This window comes from Melopsittacus undulatus, chromosome 8 (genome assembly GCF_012275295.1).
Source record: "Melopsittacus undulatus isolate bMelUnd1 chromosome 8, bMelUnd1.mat.Z, whole genome shotgun sequence".
In the NCBI taxonomy this organism is placed as follows: domain Eukaryota; kingdom Metazoa; phylum Chordata; class Aves; order Psittaciformes; family Psittaculidae; genus Melopsittacus; species Melopsittacus undulatus.
Genome location: NC_047534.1, coordinates 16,626,428 through 16,646,332, shown reverse-complemented (window position 1 = coordinate 16,646,332; position 19,905 = coordinate 16,626,428). Strand labels below are relative to the sequence as shown.

At 51.4% G+C, this 19,905-nt stretch overlaps 1 protein-coding gene across 2 annotated transcripts in view; it reads left to right on the top strand.

The window, feature by feature from the left end:
- Nucleotides 1-18,389: 18,389 nt before the first annotated feature.
- The window catches only part of CLUAP1 (clusterin associated protein 1), a 65,254-nt gene continuing 63,738 nt past the window's right edge, over nucleotides 18,390-19,905 (top strand). Inside the window, exons 1-2 of one of the 2 annotated variants that reach the window (XM_005150682.3) lie at nucleotides 18,390-18,469; nucleotides 19,086-19,197. In XM_005150682.3, the coding sequence (XP_005150739.2) occupies nucleotides 18,448-18,469; nucleotides 19,086-19,197 (134 nt within the window). In that variant the 5' untranslated portion in view covers nucleotides 18,390-18,447. Of the gene's footprint in view, nucleotides 18,470-18,774; nucleotides 18,802-19,085; nucleotides 19,198-19,905 lie in introns of those variants that run through there. The other variant, XM_034065456.1, reaches the window with a different exon arrangement.

Here is a 19,905-nt window from a genome sequence, read left to right as displayed (position 1 = left end):
GGCTGCCCCACTGGCTGGTGCTCCCAGTGCTGGGGCTGAGCTGGGTACCTGGATCCTGGGCAAGAGAGTGAGGACTGAGGGTGTGCAGAGGAGAAGATGTGCTCCCTGAGGCAGCAGAGAACCGGGATGTGAGTGCCAGCTGCAGTCACGTCCTGGGCTGCCACAGCCCCTCCGGATCCAAAACCTTGGAGAGCACCAGGCAGAGGAGCTGGGGCACGGCGGGATCCCACCTCTTGGAAGAGCTTCCACAGCACTGCTGCCAGCCCTGCGCCAGCGAGGGGCCAGGGGAGCAGAAGCCACCCCGGTGAGAGATGTGACAGCCTCTGTGCCACCGCTGATCACCCCGACACCCGCGGGTGCCTTGTTGTCACCAAGCCTAGGGGAAGGCAAGGAGACGCCTCCGTGCTGCCTGCTGCACCGCTGCCTGCCCGCCAGGATGGGACCCTCCAAATCCCCCTTGGCCCCACTGCTGCTGGCACAGAACACCCCACAGCCCCAGCGGGCGCTCTGGCGGCAGAAGCAGCCCAGGTCCCCCCGCGGATCCCCGGCCAGCACGGACCCCCATGGGAGGTGCCCTCCCGTGCTCCGCGTAGCGCGGATGCTCCCCGGTCCCGCTGCGTGCCCGCGGAGGTCCCCTCTGCCCGGGCTGCGCTTACCCTGCGCGACGGCGGCGGCTCCGCAGCCCCGGTGTGTGTCACCGGTAGCCCCAGTGTCACCGGCAGCCCCGGTGTGTGTTACCGGTAGCCCCAGTGTCACCGGCAGCCCCGGTGTGTGTTACCGGTAGCCCCAGTGTCACCGGCAGCCCCGGCTCCACTACCTGAGCGCGTCGGCGAGCGAGCAGCGTCTGCACCAGAGCTGCCTCCCGCCAGCGCCGAGCCCCGACGGGGTGGGGGGGGGCGGGAGGGGGCGGTGCCGCCTCCCTGGGCTCGGGCCGCCCCGACGGGCGCAGAGGGTCGCGGTCTCCCATCCCCGCGGAGTTCCGGCACGGCCCCGCCGAGCCCCCGCTGCATCCCCCGGGCACGGGGCTGAGGGTTCAGGTCCAGCCGGGGACACTCGGGGATGGGCGTCCAGCCCTGCCCAGGCTTACATCACATGGGTACAGGGATGTGTTGCAGCCCTCAAACTGTGAGTCGCGGGGAAGGGAACGGGGGGTCCAGACCCTCTGTTCCTCTGCGTGCTCCCCAAGAGCCTCTGCCCCCCCACAATGCAGCCCTAGGGAAAGTCAATGGAGGTCCTTTACCCTCCAGGCTGGGTGCCCCTATGGCTCTCCCCTGTGCTGGGTGCTGTGGTGCAGTCCCTCACCATGCAGAGCCCAGGGTGGGCCGCTTGGGGACACTGACCCCAGGGTGATGCTGGATCCAGCACAGGGACACAGCCCATGACACAGGCCACATCACCCACCCCCAAGCCACGGGACAAGCCTTGGTGAAGCAGGGAGGTCTGTGCTGACCCGCCAAACCAGGTGAACACCATCTTGGCACTGGTGTTTTCCTATCACTGGATTATGCAGAGGAGATTAGAAGGGTGACTGAGCCCTCCCTGAAAGCCCCTATGGACCCCCCCCCCCCCCCCCCCCCCCCCCCCCCCCCCCCCCAAAGACCAGCAGTGGAACCCTTCTGGGTTTCTTCCCTTTGCCCCAGCTGGAGGATGTGCCTGGAGCCACCATGTGCTGGGAAGCTGATGCTGGCCCTGTCCTGCACTGGGATGCCAGGTTTACTTACACTCTGAAACTGCTGCTGGCTGCATGCATCAGAACATGCATTTATTTTGTGAAAATATGTTTGTCCCAAAACTGTTCCAGCGGGCTGGGAGCACACAGTGATTCAGGCGGGTAAGGAGCTGCATCCATCGATCCAGTGAATGAGAGGTGTCCGGTTATTCCAAGTGACAAAACTCGCCAGTGGAACAGCCTGTGGTGATGTTTTGGGAAGTTGAATCCTCGGGTATCTTCCTCAGCATGAGCTGACACTGCGGTCTTCCTGGGGCCTCTCTATCCTGTGTGTTTGCTTGTGAGCAGATTAGAGCAAGTCTGCTCAATGTATGCAGATGGAAAGCTGAAAATGATGTTATTGAGACAGAAAGGGTGGAGGTGAAGGGGAGTGAGCAGTGGGACAGCACTGGAGGGTGAGTTGGACCCTTGCACACCTCTGAGCATCACTGTAGTGTGAGGACTTCAGTCTCATGTACAGGGAGTGGGTCCTTCCACCCCCATGGCTTTTCCTGCCTGGGAAGTGAATCTGCAAAGCAGCCATGAGCTCCTGTGGATCTTCACCCAACTTCAGGGCATCCCTGGGTGTCCTGAGGCAGCAGGTGCCTGTGCCCCAGCTGGGCACTGGTATGCTTTCAGCAGTGCTTGTTCATACTGGGAGGCTGATGCTGGTACTGCATCACCCCTGCAAACCCACCATGGTGCCAGGAGCTGCCCCGCTGGTGCACATGGAGGGTCTGCCGCCCTGCCAGCAAGGGGCAGACACTGGTTGCTGCCTGGTAGGTGCAGGCACGGAATGCACCTCTGGTGTTCCTAATGGGACTGGGAGCATAAAGCAGTTTTGTGACAGGATTTGATCAGCCTCTGCGTGAGGACAGCACATAACACACAAGCATCAGCAGCCAGCACAGTGGGAATGCTGCTGTGCTTGCTGGGGAGCGCTGGGGTGTTGGGGACCCCTCCAGTGTTGCCCCACGGTGGGCAAGGTTCATGCTGGGGGTGGGTGATGAGCGGTGGGTGGGGTCCCCCAGGCTGTGTGGATGCTGACCCCTGTGCTCCTCCTCCTTCAGGGCCAGCTACTGGATTCCCCAGGGCTGTGTCCATCTGTACCAAGGCAGAAGGCAAGCTTCTCTCACCAAAAATCACCGGGAGCTGGGATAGCAGCGATGGGGGAGAGAACTCGGGCTGGAAGGGCAGAGACAGGGGTGGGTGCTGGAGAGATACCAAGGGTGGCAATGTTTCCATCAGCACTGACTGATATGATTCTTGAAGAGTCTTGGCATGAGGGTGGGGTGACACCAAAGTTAGTTTGAGCCTGGCAGGTTATGGAAACACCCAGGCAGATGGTAGCATTATAGCTCTGGGCCACCACTGCAGGCTCTGGTGAGGGAGCTGGGCTGGTAACTCATAATAAAGAGCCCCAGGCACCACATAGTTAACCCTTTGCAGGATGTTTCTAGGTGGACCAATGCATTAGGGTCCCTGGCTGGAGGCTCAAGGAAAGGCAGGCTTAGTGGGCAGGGGGCTCAGGAACCCCATCCAGGGACTTCATGCCTTCAGGGGATAAGGAGGTACAGGCAGAGCTAGCAGGAGGATGTTTGTCTGTGGCACTGAAGATTGAGGTCTGGCTGAAGAACAGGGGCTGTGGCAAGGCCTGGCTGGCCCAAGCCTCAGAGTAAAGTGGGGAAATGATGGCTGGAGGCAGCTGATCTCCTACAGGAGTGATGCCACCGAGATTAAAACAGAGCAACACCACTGGGGTGGGTAGCTTTTAGGGTAATCCTGGCTAGGAGGGACCTCAGGAATTTTCTGGTCCAACCACAGTCACAGCAGGGCCAGCTTGAAGGTCAGACCTGGATCAGGGCCTTACCCACCCTGGTCTTGACAATTGCTGAGGATGGAGAAGGGAGATAGAACACAGTTAAAATCTCTAAAGCCTCCAGGCAGCAGACGGCCTGAAAGAAGAGGGTTTCTCTGCACTAGCATCACCAAGCGCATGGCACAGGGCCCAGTGTGGTGTTTGGGCACCAGGGAAACCTGTAAGCCATGGAGGGTGCTGAGAAACAAGCATGTGCCCTTGCAGGCACCTTTAGGTGGTGCAGACAGACATGCTCTTCCCCTGTAACAGCCTTGCTGTAAGAAGATGCAACAACTATTAACACAGAGAGTAGCTGGCATCACTCAGTATCCCTAATGATGGTCAAATAGTGGAGAGGGATGAGGAGGAGATGTCACCTGAGCCATGCTGCTGAAGCAGCTTTTCTGGAGATTTTGTGGTTTTCCTCCTTGGTGGACAGTTACCTGTTTCCCAGAGCGACACATCTTTCCATGTAAGGATATAATTCCCAAATAGCTCCTGAAGACCAACTTTGCTGGAAGACGTGGAATCTCCTGCAGCACATGTGGAACAAAGAGGGATGAGGACCCCAGCCCTGTCCGATCCCACCCATACCAACAGGCTGGAGCTGCCCCTTGCAGATGGTGGCACTTGAACTTTGCTTTGTTGCTGTGGTCCCCCCTTCCCATCAGCAGCAGAGCGGTACCCACCGAAGCTCGGCGGCTCACTGCAGCCTGAGCTCTGGATGGTCTCGCCCTGCCCCTGCTTGCAGCCTGGCTCCAGATAAAGAACTCCCTCTCTCGCCCTACTGCGGCAGGCAGCAGGCTGGCTGTGTCTCGGCTTTAACTCTCCCTCTATGGGCTGATGCTGCCACGTGGTGGCTTTAGTGTCCTCTGTGCTGCTGTGTGCTGACCTCTGCAAGGGGATGTGGAGCGGGGACGATGCGCAGAAAGCTCCTGTAAAAGGCTTTCTGAAGGGATAAGGAATCCTGTCTCGAGGGGAGTTGTCTGAGGGGCTCCTTTGCTGCTCCCATATGTCACCCTGCCATGGAGCTGGAGCTGGTTCCAGCTCTCCCAGGGTTGCATCCTGCCCCACGCAGCCATAACATGGTCTTGGGGCACCTGTAGAGGATGCTTCCACCAATGTCCTGCTTCCCAGACCTGGGTACCCTATGGCTTTGTTCTACAGACCTCCCTGTGTGAATCCTTCTATTGCCAGCAGGACAATGGGGTGGGCTTGTCTCATAGTGATGCTGGATTTGGAAGGCAGCCTAGGGCTCCAGCATTCAGGTATGTGAGCTGGAGCTGCAATTCCCCAGAGAGGACCACAAGACCTCCTGGCATCACTGCCTTGTGTGGTCCCTTTGGGCTCTGAGGCAGGGACCATGCCAGGGTGGATGCTCCATCTGGAGGTGTTGTGCTCCCTGATCCTTTGAATGGGGACATGAGGAACAAGCTGTTTCTCTCCATATTGATACATCTCAGGGAGGGTCTCCATAGCGACTGCAGGACTTGTGGCTCAGCTAGGGCTGCATCCTGACCTGTGGGATGCTGCAGAGCCCATTGTAGGCATGGGGAGAGTGGCTGGGAGAGCAGACCAGGTCTAAGCATCACTAATATGGATGCGGAGCTGGAGCCTGGTGCTCCATCCCACAGGGCTGAGCTGCCCTCCCGCAGGACAGCCATGTCTCCCACTGTCCCTGCCCAGGCACAACCCCTTACTGCTGCCTGGCATCTGAGGAGATGCTCAGGCATTCCCATCGGCAGTTTTGCAGGCATCATGTGCATCTCCTGGCTGCGGTCCTGGCTGTCCACTAGTGTGCGATGGGGATTTTAGCACCTCCATCTCACTGGCCAGGCCCTGACAGCTCTGCAAAAGACACAGCTGCTTGAAACACCTTCCCAGTTCTTCGTGCAATGGGTAAGACCTTGAGAGGGCACCACCCCCCGGCTCTCCATAGCTGCTGTCCTGCTGTGGCAGGTTTGGAGGTGCTGGCTGTGCTGCATGGCTGTCACCAAGGAGATATCATTGATAAGTCTGTGTTAAAAGCACGGTTCAAATTGCCTCTGAATGGTCTCTTGTATGGATGGTGTTGCTGCCTCTTGGGCAACCTGAGAGCTGCAGGGGTGGTCAGGACTATTCCAGCACCCTCCATCAGTGTCACACCAACCAGATAACCCCACGGGGCCAAGTTCCTTTCTCCAAGGAGTGCTACCAGGCTTACCAGCAGAAACACCTCCTGAAAGAAAGCAGGTTTCATTTTATCTGGCTGTTACTGACAGGGAAATTGAGACGTGTGTATTATTGCAGCCTTTGCTAATCATGCTGCTTTGCTTCCCATAAAAAAGTAATTTGTGGAACAGAAATGTTAATCAACACATCCTGACTTGCCATTATTCAATGAACTTCTCAGAAACGCCTGCCAGACTGTTAGCAGGTGGAGAAATCCATCAGCATGTGAAAGCCCATGAGCCCGAGTGAGGAGGAAGGACATCATTCCTGGCAGCTGATCAGTCCTGCACCACTTGCTGCTGGACCTGGGAGGCTGCTGTAAGCTCAGGTGCACCAAGAGCTTCTGTATAGACTAAAAAGCACAGTATTTTTAACATCAGCAGATGGTGCTAGTAAAGATAAGTGCAGCTGGCTAGATGCAGACCCATGCAAGCGTGGACCTGCTTGTCCCCAGCTATTGCTCTGTTTGGAAGCTCCTTCTGCATCTGAGCAAAACCTGTTTCTTGCTTGAACCTCTCTGATGAAGGTGAGAAATGACCACAAGCCTTGTCCAACCACAAAGCACTTCCTCTTTGTGCAGGACAGTGATCTGGGGGGAGGCTGACCTCCAATCTAGAGCAGCTTACACACCTTCTGAGAGCCATCAAGTCACTCCAGCCAGTGAGGGCATCACCATGGGGCTAGACCACCACACCTGACAGCAGATTTACTGCTTTGGATCTCATTCCTGCACAGACAATGAGAAAGGTAATGTTTAATACTACACTATGTGCTTGAGCACCTGCCTGTTGGCCACAGTCTTTGCTACAATATGATTATAAAGGGATTGATAATACATCAACCTGTCCATAGCCAGAAATCAGCCAACCACCACAGCCTTCCCACCTATTTTGGACCAATTGGGCTATTTTCCAGAGGATCAGATGCTTGGACATTTATTCCCAGTAAGTGCTGGTAAAGAGATACTGGGGAGCAAAGGACTTTGGAGGCACAGGGAGAGATGCTCTTTTGAATAAAGAATAAGCTTGCAAACCAAGCAACCTAAGAGATGCCTTGGAGGGTGCCCCAATCCAGCACCTCACAGGGGACTTAAGAAACCCAGAACTCTCAGACTGGGGTTTTGCAGATCATTTGCATCCCATTTCCAATCCTCCTGGGTAATGACAGCCTGAGGATCCCACCTCATCCACATCCACACTGTTTCTCAGTAAAGGTCACTTCCAAGCTGGTGTTTCAGTGCAGCGTTGCCACATGCTCATGATAAATGACTTTTCCCAGCTCATAAAGGCACTATTGAATTTGGCACTTACTCAGAGAGCCCCTCAGCAGATGCTGTCCTTCCAGAGAGCCCGCAGGCACACAGGTTGCCAGGTCTGTTCAAAGCTCACCAGTGCTCTCTAGTTTCCATTGTGTTTCTCACCTGATTCAAGCAGGAAGGCTTAAAAGATAAGATCAAGAACTTCTCTGAAAATCATCTATATTCACATCCTGCCCTGGAGCTGGACTCTTTGTACCTGTCCTCTGCTGAAGGGTACAGCTCTCCCTCTTCCATATTTAAAGTCCTGGTGGGCAGTGAAGCATCTGTATTCCACATCAGGGTTGCTATATCCCTGGATTCAGAACTCAAGGAGCAGATGATAGGCTGCATCCTTTCCTTTCTGCCTACTAGGAGCCCAGTTGCAAGTTCTTCCATAGCACCTACTTAAGCAGAATTGTGCCTGTCTTTTCCTGCCACATCCAGGGAAAGCAGCATCTCTTTTCCACCTGCTGGTGTGGAAATGACGGTGATTGACCCCTTCCTCTGTGACTGATGTATGAGGGGATGGCAATGGACCTGTGCTTTGCTCTGCAGCTAAAGGTGAAATCCAGGTGATTTTCCAAAGGTGTAGCACAGCCCTGAAAGTGACTTTGGAAAAATCCCTTTGGAGAAAAAAATCCCTTTGTCCCACACTTTGGGCAGGGGGCAGCATTTTTGTCATCCTCAAGGCACAGTGATGGCCTCCCCTCATGAGCCCTGTGGACAAGGTACATCTGCTTGCCAGAAACAGAGGGGACACAAGCAGGTTTCTAGGCATAAAGGATTAAATGGTGGCTGCTGGGGCTGTATCCCACCAACTAAACCCCGGTGGGGCAGTTTCAGGTGGGTCTGGAGCAGGACTGTCCCACCTGGCAGTATGTCCTGCCCATCTCTTTCACTCACCTTTTATCACTAGGTGTGATCTGAGGCATCCTTGTGCCCCATCACTCATCCTTCCCACCAGCCACAAGCAATGGTGTAGGGGCTGAGCCTGGCTGGAGGAGAGCAGTAGGGTGGTGATGTAAGGATGTCCTGCACAAAAGCTGTTTCTTTCACCAGTAGCTGGATGTGACCTGCACCTCTCCCTCCACCATGCCTGGATTTGCCAGGTCTTCATGGTCTGTAAACTAGCAGAATCCCCATGGGCACACTCCTCTTGGGAGGCTTCACACGCCTTCATGGCTGAATTGCAAAGACCTCCAGCAGCAGCAGAGGCTGTTGTCCGAAACATCAGAAACAACTTGACTTTGGGTCAGTTCTTCCCTGGTTTAATTTCTGTCCCCCTGAACACATAGGGCAGGCGAACCCAGTTTTCTCTGGATGAACCAGTTTAAACCAAGTGCAAATTCATCAGCCAGTGCATGAAAGTGTGCTTTGGACTAGCGGGGACAGTGTGGATGAAGAGGAAAGGGCAGCGGCTGGCCTCCCTCTGATCACATCTCTCCCAGGTGACCTCCAACCAGAAACCTGCATTGGTTTCTGATCTCTCCATAGACTTTCATTCACTTCATCATCTGGATTTTGGTGATTTCTTTTTCAAGTTTCTGTTTATAAAGCCAGGTCCAACCCTTCAGAAGATAACACCAGATGCCTGACCTGCAGGGCAGTGGTGTGTGCTGCTGCAGGGGTACCTGTCTCTACAGGGACAGTAGTAATAGATAGGTGACACCAATGGTGTACTGGCACTTTGTGAAACACATGGCTCAAAGTGCTCTACAAACACTGTGTCTGTGGGGTTTTTAATTCCAAACATCTTAGCACTTATTTTTCTATGTTCTCAAATGATGTTATTTCAATTTTCACCCAAATTGGGGTGAGAATTGGTAATTTCTGGCATTTTCCAACAGGGAGAAATACAGATTCAGGGCAGGTGTTGGCCCCAGTGAGATACCTTTCCCCTCAGTCATCAGAGCTGGGCACACCTGGGGACACATGGACGTGGCCCCATCCCACCCTACCTCTCAGACATCCCTCCCAGACATGTGGTCACCTCAGCTACCGATGAACCAGGGCCAGGACATATTTTGCAGACATGTGGAGGAGGATGAAGCTGTGCTCCTCACAGTGGTGGCTCTGACAGGGAACTGTCCCCTGCAGCCACCATGGTGTCTGGGCATAGCAATAACCTGTGTCCTCAACCACCATCCCGGCTGGCCCCACTCCAGGTAAAACCACTGCTAAATGTCATTTAGCTTCATGACAATGGTAGGGTCTGGGCTAATTCCAGGTGTAATCCCTTCAGGGCATCTTCATCAGAGCCTCCCACCAACTACTTCTGTGCTTCCAGGGGTAAGGTGTTGTTTGGCAGGTGAAGGTAGGAGACAGGAGGAAAGAAGCTTCTCTCCCAGATGTTCAAGAGGAAGCTGGGCAGCCTGAAGATCTCCTTTGCTGCATGCCCAAATCCATGCTTGCTCTGCTGAATAAGAGGCTCAGTCCTGGCATGTGGGCTACTGCTGCCTGGCTTCCCCAGCCCAGGGCACTTCTGAAGCCCAGCTACACAAGCAGAGGAGCTAAGGAGAGTATGCTGCTGTGGCAGGGCAATCTCTACCTGCCCTGAAAGCAGTGTTGGCCCTTGGCTCTTTTGAGAACAGAGGTGTTTTCTATAGCGTTGCTAAACTGTTTTTGCAAACCCAAGCCAAATAACTAAGGGCTTAAGAAGCTGCCTTGTCTTACACTGTGCTCTGGGTCTTTCCCAGCCTTCAAGATGTCTCAAATGTTGGATGTTTGCCACTTTATGCTATCGTATGATGGAAGAAAATATATTTTTACCCAGAAGTGTGATCTGCATGACTCTGTTATGCTCAGCAAAGCATTCAAGCCACTCAGATCTGTAGGACAAGAGGCGTGCTCTGCATTTCTTTCCTGCCAGCAGATCTGAAAGGGCTTCAAAAAACCATCACAAGGCTGCCAACCCCACTTGTGACATGTAACAGCTTATAGCTGGGGAAACAAGCACCTAGCTTGCAGATACTGTGCTGTGTGATGGGGCATGTCATTCAAGGTGGGACTGGTGGACCCTGAAAGCCCAGCTGCTGGAGGAAATGCCAGGATGCATCTTCTCCACTTTCTTCTCTGGGAATTGCCTAAGTCCCCAGGGTCGGGAGGCTGCAGCTTGCCAGGCACAGTGCTGTATCACAGCATGCTTGGGTGTTCAGCTCACTGGGAAAATACCCTCCTTCTCCTCGCTTTGGGGACAATGCAGGGAGCTTGCTGGTTTTCTAGCAGCTCCCTGCTTGTGTTACTGTGTGAGCTTCCCAGTTAGCTGCTGTTAGGGCAGTTCTGAGCCTGCGGTTAGCAGAGTGGCTGCTGTTTGCTGTGCTTCTCTTGCTATTTGCAAGGAGATGGCTCCTCTGCTCAAATGCGACTCTCCTTTGAGGCTCAGACAGGAAAACCCTGGGCAGCTTGGCACATGCTGCTGTTCTGAGCTCTTTTCTGACACTGGATTCCTGTGTATGTACAAAATCCTCACAAACAAGAGGGCAGGAGGGGGGTGGGTTGGGAATCTGAAGGTATCAGTAGATGCCATGAGCTGGGCTGAAGATAGACGCTTAGATTTTTGTGTTATCCAGACTGCCTGTGTTTGACTTCCCTCTGATGACAGAAGAATCAGTTAACTGGTATGAAGAGTCAAAGTTGCATAGTCCCTCGTTATTGCTCCTTCCCCAGTTGCTTCTGTTTCCCCTGTTACAGGGAAGGTCTCCAGGAGCAGCTGCATTGACTGTGTGCCTTCTGTCTTGGCAATTTCTGTCTTCAAAGAGCTTTGCTTTCTCATAGAAGAACAGAGAACATTTTTAGCCCTGGCTGGGCTTCTTTCTGCTGGGCATCACCAGCCCTACAGGCTAGCACAACTTGCTTGGAGGGTGCAGAGCATCCACACATACACAGTGATGGGGTATTAACAAACCCATTTACTGGTGAGGTGCAGGCAGGCATGAAGCCAGACTCCTGCTTTGCAGCTTTACTACCCTGGAGGCATCCCCCTGGTATTCAATAGGCTTTGGACTAAGTTTCGAGGGGTATTTGCTTCTCATTTTGTCAATGGAACCTGAAGCTGGGCCCTGGGTTTGCTGGCAATGTGATGTATTTTCTGGAGCTCCAGTAAAGAGAGATTTCTATATGTACAGATCAACTCTGCTCATAAAAAGGGACAAACATCCTCATCATGAAGGCTTTTTCTGATGTGACCAAAGATCTTCCAACAGCATAATGGCTCATGAAGGCCCTCAGCCTGCAGAGAAAACAATCCGTCTCTTGCCTAGGGAGCCAGAGGTACTTGTTACCTAACTAAAGGGGGATGATAATTGCCCAGTCTCACAATATCTGCAGTGCAATAGATTTTGCTTCAACTCCAGAGAGGTTGTAAGGTTTCCCTCCATCCGCTGTACACTCCAGACAGGCAGGTGACAGTGCAGAGCTGCTGGGAGCAATGGTGAATTCCTCTAGGAGAAATTGCTCCCTTCAGCCTCAGTTTCACAGCTGAGTGTATTTTTTGTAGTAGAAAAAGGTAGCTACAAGGAAGGGGTTATTTCCAGATGTGGTCTGTACCTGCTATTGCTCCTCTTGTTCTTGTGGTTGTGTCTGGCTGAAGTTCCTCCAGACAATGAAGCTGGATGTTGGGATCCCTTTGGCTTTGCTGAGAGCCATGAACCAGGTCCTGCAGGAGGACTTGGCAATGCCAGTTTTGCCCAGGCACTGCAAACACCAGTCTGCAGGTTGGAGTTACTGGGGTCACAAAACCCTCTGCCACCTCAGCAGTGCCCAGTGCCACTCCAGTGACACCTGCTCCCTCTTGCACCACTCTGGCTGCACCCCATCCCCTGCCTGAAGCCCTCTAGCACTTCCACTCCAAACATTTCCTTGCCACACACCTATTTTGACATGTATTGAACATAAACCAGCTGCTTTTACCTTTTAGGAAGAGCAATATTTAATTCTGCTGCTGAGATCACAGGCTTCTGCCAGCACAGGGACATCAGGCTGTTGAACTGACTCAGCCCTAAGGTCTGTTTACCCAAGACCCTGACTTCCCCTGTGAACAGAGAGGCTGTTTTAGACAGTGATGGTTTAGCACTGAAGCAGAGCTAGGACCAGAAGACAAACTCACCTCTCAGCACTTCAGGACTTTGACTGCAGTTCAGTACATTCAGAAGCTTTGAAGCAAGCTGTTTCTTTTCTTGGCAGAATCAAAGGTTATGTGCCAAAGCAGCTGCTGGCTGTTTAAATGCTATTATTTCTGTGTTTCCCTTTGAGCTCTTTATCTCCCTTTTTCAGAGGAGAGGGCTCTATCCTCATGCCACCATGGCTGCTGGTAGGGCTCCTGCTGCCCTGTTGCTGGTTGAGCAGCCATGGGGCTCTCCTCCCTGTGGTCCCCAAGCCCAGCCAAGGCTGCATGGTAGGAATGAGAACACAGATCTCTGTGATCCTATCAGCACCCTGATAGCAACAGGGGAGGATGGAAAGCCACCCCTGGGGTGGAAACTGTGCGAAGGTGGCACCTCTACAGGGAGGGAGTATTTGGAATAATCCTGAAAGAGCTTTTGTTTCCACTCATTTGTGTTCCTAATGTCCAAATGATGATTGCAATTAGTTAAATACTGTGTCTGTGCCAAGACTAGAGCCTCAAGAAGACCTTGCCCTGAGGTCTAGCTTCACCCTTGCACTGCTCAGTGTTGCACTTCTCACCTGTGAAAGCAGCGTCTTTGTCTCCTGATCCTCATCAAAAAGGGAAAATTGGGTAATAGGATCATGTCCTTCCAAGCCTACCTTGAGTCTTTTTCCTGTCTCTTTGGCTGGTTGTTCTCCATACCCTTATCTCCAGGTAGGTCAAGAGACAAATGCTGGTGTTGCAGAAACGCACACCAAAACTTTTCATGAGAAACAATGATTTGGGGATGACCTGGACTTTCAGCTTCCAGTGATGCAGGATGTGCTGTCTTGTCTATAAATCAGGTTATACCACGCCATCTTAAATTGGACACCCCGAAATTAATCAGATTCTGGGAAATCAGAACCTAGTGCTGGCTTCAGGTGGGTCAAATGACACCTCTTCTTTGGAGGGAGCTAATGGACAGTGGAAATATGGTCTTGGTTTTCACAGTATATGAATGAGAACCCAGTCTTTCTTCTCTTGACCCATCAGACCAAGTCTGAGATAGATCTGGAAATCTTCTTGCCTGGGGGATGCTTTTTCATCCAAAGTAGCTTCTCACTTATCTGTTGAATGATCAAATGGAGCCTGCTGATTTATTACCCACTTCTGCTTGATACATGGGCTGCTGCTTATCCTGGGTACTGCACTCTGCTCTTGGAGCTCTTCTCTAATGCCAGCGCATTAACAGGGAGGGAGCTGCTCTGCAATGTAATTACAGGGAACGTGACATTCCTCTGTATTTTTCTTCCTCAGACACAAGGTCTCCAGGTCTCCCCAAGTTCCTGGGCACAAATAGCACTTTCCATCAGCAATCCCCAGCCATTTCCCCTCCTCCTGGCAACAGTTATCTTCCCTTCTTCGCCTCTGGAGTGATGAGGTTAATGTTAAATAAAGTGGGAAGGAAGAAGTCTGCTCATGAAACTCTCTTCTGTGCCAACACCAAGAAGTTTGCAAGCTGAGCAGGCCCTCAGCAGCAAACAGAAACCTCATGCTGTGTGGATGTGGGTGGCAAATATTGAAAGCAGCCTTTAGGTGAAAACTTATTGGTCCCAGGTGGGTAATGGGGGAGACTCATTAGAAGAGCAAAAACTGATGGCCAGCTTGAAAGTAAAAGTAGAAAGCGCATGCAAAGAAACTGAACGAGAAGTGACTGTGTGGCCAAATGAAAGCCTCCTAATTTCTCACCTTGTCTTATTTATTTTTGCACTAGCCCCTCTTTGAGAAAATTGCTCTGGCAAATTCCTTTCCCAGAATCTCGAGCCATAAACAGTTTATTTGTAAAGCTAATGCCCTTCTGCAGCAGTTCTCTAACAAGTAAGAACCCAGCAGAAACAGGTTTTATTTTCCCCACCATCAAGATGACCACATTCTCACTATTTTCCACACTGTGTGAAAGTCAGAGTGTCCCAACATGTACAGCAACTTCACACGAGCATCTCCTGGGATGCAAAAGAAGCTTGAGGTCTTTTTACCCTTTTTTCACAACAGGGAGGCTAAAGATGAATGTTATTTTTTGCTTGAGGAATCTGAAAAATGGCTGATTAAAAAAAAAAAGGAGAAATCAGAGTAAAAATGAGTTGTTTTTTCACTTGATCATATTTTCGACATCACATTATGTCCTTGCCATGCCGTCCCTGGGACCGAGGACTGAATTTGCAGTGTGGGAACAGCCAGGTAAGACAATATCAGAAAAAAAAAAGAGCAGGAAAATCCTGAAGCTCTTTTGCTTTGCTTTGTAGGTCACTGCACAGAAGTGCCCTGGGAAATGAGCTGTGACGGTGATGCCACTGCCTGTGCTTGTACTCCTTCCCAAATTCCCCTTCAGCACTGCTTGCCCCGCTGCTGCGCAGTTTCTTTCTGAAATTTAAGGCATGAAAACAAATCTCCTTTCCAATTAAGGGGCACAGATATCACAGCTGCTCCTTGGGGCTCTCTGTGAGCTGGAACAAGCTCTGTTTTCACAACTGGCCTGTGGCACTCATCTGCTGTCGCATCCCTGGGCAAGCCTAACCCCATGTAACTGTTCACCCCATGGGAATAGTTTGAAACAGCTCTTCACAAAGTTAAAATCCCTTGTTACTGAAGGAAAAAATGCCTTGGGCTAATCTGCCCAGGTACTTTTATGTAAGGATGTGATGATTTCAGTTAGAAGCATGCAATAACAACTTTAATGCTAAGCTCTGCCAAAAAACACAACCTGGAGAAAGAATTAAAAAGTATGTAGCCACCCCCCCCACACTTTATCCATCTGCAGGAAGATTTTGGATGGTTGAAAGTACAAGCTCAGGCAAAGACTGATGGAGGTGATTATTTATATGTTGAGAACCTGACAGATACCACGGGGATGTTCTGAAAGGACAGGGTTGTGTGCAGCCCAAGGGGGGGAGCAACTGCCAGGGAGCACAACCCACACTGCTGAAGTGAGATAGGGAGGAATGAAAAACCACTAGCTGACAGCCAGAACACTCAGACTATGAATGAGATGGATAACACTGGTTTAGATGTAAAGGGTTTGGTGAAATAGGTCTCAACCAGCAAATTGTTAGATTTATTTTGCTGATCCTAAAATGGGGATAATTACAATAACAATTCTGTATGGGCAGATGTGGCCAAGTTGTTCTTTTTCCCCAAAAAGTGAGAAGAGTTACAGGCAGAGGAGGCTGGTGGGGTGCTACAAGGTCTAACCATACTTGCAGTGAGTTGATTTCTCCTTCCCATCTTTCTAATTGCAGAGCTTGTCTCCTGCCTTGGTCCAGAGTATTAGGTTCTCTCAGTGCACGGGGAGGTTGAGCACCACAAACTTGGGCACTGTTCTTGCTAAGCTGGGAGCTGACACAGAGATATCAGGCTGTCTGATGGGATGGATATTTGAGTGATGGACTATTTCAAAGTACATTGTGCTAACCAGACTTGCAGCAGCTGAAAGAGACCTGATGGCATGTAGTCTGGATCAATGATGTTCGGCTGCCCAAGTCAGTGACTTCTTGGTGAAATCTTTGATTAATGGAGACAAAGGATGATTTGACTTCAGCAGTGTGTTGGGGGACTGGTGGGAGCCAGAGAGAAGGGCTAAAAGGGGTTAGAGTCCTGAAACCAGAATAGAGGCAGTAAATAGTATGAGATTATTCTAATAGCCTGGGGGCCAAAGGGCTTGCCCTGTCCCTCTTGCAGCATGCATAGTGCTTGTCAGAGCTAACGTGATTTGGGGAGCACCAAGTTCACAAGTGCAGCATATGAAACAGGCAGAGGACTGTTTTTGCATGAGGTGTTAAAAAAAGCTAATGCTTCTGTCATACCCGACTGTGATTTAGAGAAAAGCTGTTCACTGCAGTAGTGGCTAATTCCTTACCACCAGAAGTCTGGGCTGCAAAGTAGAGTCACCACCTTCTGCTGGAGACCAGCCTGCATGGCAGCCGGTGCTGCTGGGTGCTTACACACCGCCTGGAGGGTATTTGCCACCCCAGCTGGCTTTCTCCTACACCTCTACCAGACTCCCAGCAGCAGCTGTGGCTTCCTGCAGCTCAAAAGAAATAATATAATTTAAATGAAATTAGAGGTTTGGATGGAGACCAGGCACTGCAGATGTGCAGTGAAGGTGCTACCATCTGTACTCAGAAGCCTGCAGTGCTGTCTGATAGCTCACACATTGCCACAAAACCTTGTGCCAAAATTTCAGGTTTTCTTCCCTTTCCAACAAAATTTCTAGGTTGTGGAGTGATGGGGGGGGGGGGGGGGGGGGGGGGGGGGGGGGGGGGAGGGAGCATCTCTCAAAAGTGTGAGCTGGGCTATGGAATGGTGAGCTGTTTACATGGAGGTTGGGGTATGTGTCTAGGGAATATGTAGAGTTGTGTGGCATGGTTTCCTTTGGATGTGGGTTCCTGGAGGTGGGAAGGCATCAAAGTGTTAGCACTCATGGATGTGGTTTAGCTCCTGGCATGGCTACATGGCTGCAGTTTTTCCTGTTTGGGTCCCTATTTAGTTCAAAGTTGCATCCACTCCATCTTCAGTGGTATGTTTGTGCTGCCTAATATTAATATATAAATATTAATGATATCTATATAAAGTGAAGAGCTGAGGTAAACAGCACACTACCAATTTATTCCATTTATTTTGCAGCTTGAGCTTTCCCCAGGTATTTCATCCCACCTGTCTTTTGCTGGTCAATGTAACACAGCAGCAGAGCAGAACGTTTCCTTCCTGCTCTGGTCCCTTGCCCAGGTTACTGGATGGCTGATACGGTCTTGAACAAGTGAATTATTTGAGGTTTTCTGGTATAAGAAGCCCAGCTTTTAATTACAGCTCTTATTTTCTAATGTAACAACTTAATTTCAATATTTATTCTTTTTATGATTTATTGACATTTCCTTGCTTTTGATTAGTTTTTGATTGTGTGAATGCAGTGCTACTCAATATAGAACCTTTGTGCGCATGCCTTGTATATGCTTGGGCAGTTAGAACTGGGAAACTGCCAGCTGCTCTGTAAAATGTCCTGAGATGTCCATAGATCAGCCTGACATCTAGATTAACTTCAACTCATTCCACCTCATGATATTGATGACCCTGTCAGTAAGAGCTGTGGCTGCTCCGTCCAGTGTTTTTCAGTCTCATGATCAGAGCTCCTGCTCCTTTAGGACATCTGAAACCACTGAGCATTAGTGGAGAAGCTGTCATGCTGTTCTTGCTTCATGCATCAACCTGAACACTGCTGTGGGGTGTGCATGTAGGGGCAAACTCAGGACACTAGGAGCCTTTAAGAGGTTTGTTAGGAGGCCGCAGACAGGAGCGGTCGGTGTCAGGTGTGGGTGGGAGCTGACAAGTGGCTGGCCTGGGGACACTGCTTGTGTCCCTGGCTCTGCTGCCATGTGCCACCTGGGCTGTGCTGAACCTCTTGTACGTTCGTTCCAGTGAGTGCTCCACGTATTGCAGTTGCTGTCTCTGTGGCTGTGGAACTCTGTGTGCCCATCAGAGAGGTGTCACTGTAGAAAGGAAGATCCCTGCTGCCTTCCTGCGGCTCCTCACCCTCTGCTCCCCCCGCTCAGCCCTGCAATGCTCGAGCACTGGAGCAGAGCTGTATGCTGGGCTCCTGTCCCGGCAGAGACCAGAGTCATCATCTGCAGAGTGGATGGAAGTGGATGTGCCAACTGCAGTAGGACAGAGGGCTGGAGACTCAGCCCCGTGAATGCAGATGTGATGGGTTATGTCTGCTCAGGTGAGGTGAGGGCATGGGGTTCTGTGTCCCCTGTGGCTACTGCGCCTTCCCACAGGGAAGCACGGCCTTCTTCTTCCAGCAGTGGTTTAACATGGCACTGGATGCTCTTGGAATGTAATTTGTGATTGCTCGTAGCCAAGTAACACATCTAAGCCAGGCTCAGCAAAGCTCCCGTCCTAGCTGGATATCGTCCCAGGCTGTGGGCGTCCGGAGCCGGCTCCCAGCGCTGAGGGAAGAGCCATTACACGCCGGTGTTCCCCAGTTGGCCTACGCAGCAGGGACAGCGCGTCCCTCCGTGTCCCTCCGTGTCCCCGTCACACGGCAGAGCGAAGGGGGGCCCAGAGCCCAGCCGAGCCGCCCCGGCTGCAGCACGGATGCCCCAGGCAGATGAGATGCTGCGGCTTCGCCTCCCGCCGCATTTTGTCCCGACCGCTGCGCCGTAGGCGCGTTGCCATGGAGACGAGTGTTGCGGCCCAGCGCGGCGGCTGCGGGCAGAGGCCGCGGGCTCCTGGCGATGTCGTTCCGTGAGCTCCGCGGTGAGGATCCTCTGGGGCACGGGCACGGGCACGGGCACGGGCACGGGCACGGGCACGGGCACGGCAGGACCCGGTCTCGGCTCCCCGCGCTGCCGGGGCTCTCTGCGGGCCTGTTTGATGCTTCAGCAGCCGAGCGGGTCCCGGAGCTCTGTTTTTTCCCGGTAGTTTCATTTATGGATGCAGGAGGCAGGCGCGGACCCCGGTGCCTCAGAGGAGGGCTGCAGGGGTTGTAGCCTTCCTTTAAAGTGACTGGAGGAATAACCGCGGGGGACGAGGGCAGCACGGCCCCTGCGCGGTGGTGACCCCACAGCCAGCAGTTAATTAACCTCATGGTGTGTTTTGTAGAGAGAAGTTTTGCTGACATCGATTCTGCCCCCTTGTCCTGTCCCTGCAGGCCCTTGTAAAATGTCCTCCAAATTTCCTGTAGCCCTTTTAGGTACTGGAAAACTTTTTAAATCCATTCAGAATTTTTTTTTTAATTTTTATTTTTTTTTAACAGTACTTTGAACAGGGCATATCTAATGGTAAATGAACTGCCTGCTGTGGCAACCAGCGTTCTTGGTAATATCCATGTCAGATATGTAAGAAGGAATTCCTGCTTTTGCTTGTTTTTCAGATTTTACTGAGATGATGAGGGCATTGGGGTATCCCCGACTCATATCTATGGAGAATTTCCATACCCCAAACTTCATGCTTGTTTCTGAAGTGCTCTTCTGGCTAGTGAAAAGGTTGGTGATCAGGACATATTGGGGCTGCTGCCAGGGTGTGGTATGCATGCAGGTGGCTGGTGTGCTGATGTGAAACTGTTTTAAGAAGTTTAAACGGGAGCATAACGATACTGAGTCATTCTGTGAGATCTACTTTTATAAATATCAGATAGAAAATGAGGTAGTTAGTTTAGTTCACAGGTTTTTAGTTTAGTTGGTTCTATGATTCGGTTATTATACAACAACAAATAAGCGTCTTTGTAGCTGAAGTAGAACATGTAATGTCTTAGTCCTGGCAGAGCTTCAAAGAATTATAGAATGGTTAGGGTTGGAAAGGACCTTATGGTCATGTAGTTCCAACCCCCAGATTGCATCTTTGAAGGTGTGCATGCTTGCTCAAAAGCAGCTGTGTGTCTTTCACATAATCTACAAACTCTGTTACTATTCTGCCTGTATTTGCCCCATGTTTGACCCAAAAGGGGCAAGTGAGGACTTGTCAAGATGCAGTTAGTTCTTACCTTGTTGCTACAATTGTTGTTGGTTCAGTCTGGTATTGTCTGTTGTCATGCCATGTATAAATAAAACCTCAAATGATACAGTACTAATCTACAAGTACCCAATTTTAGTTTTACACCCATTTAACCCATTGTCAGACTTTGGGTAAATATTTATGAAACTTGAGGTGCTAATCAAATTATACATAATATTCTTTCTCCCATGTAAGTGAAA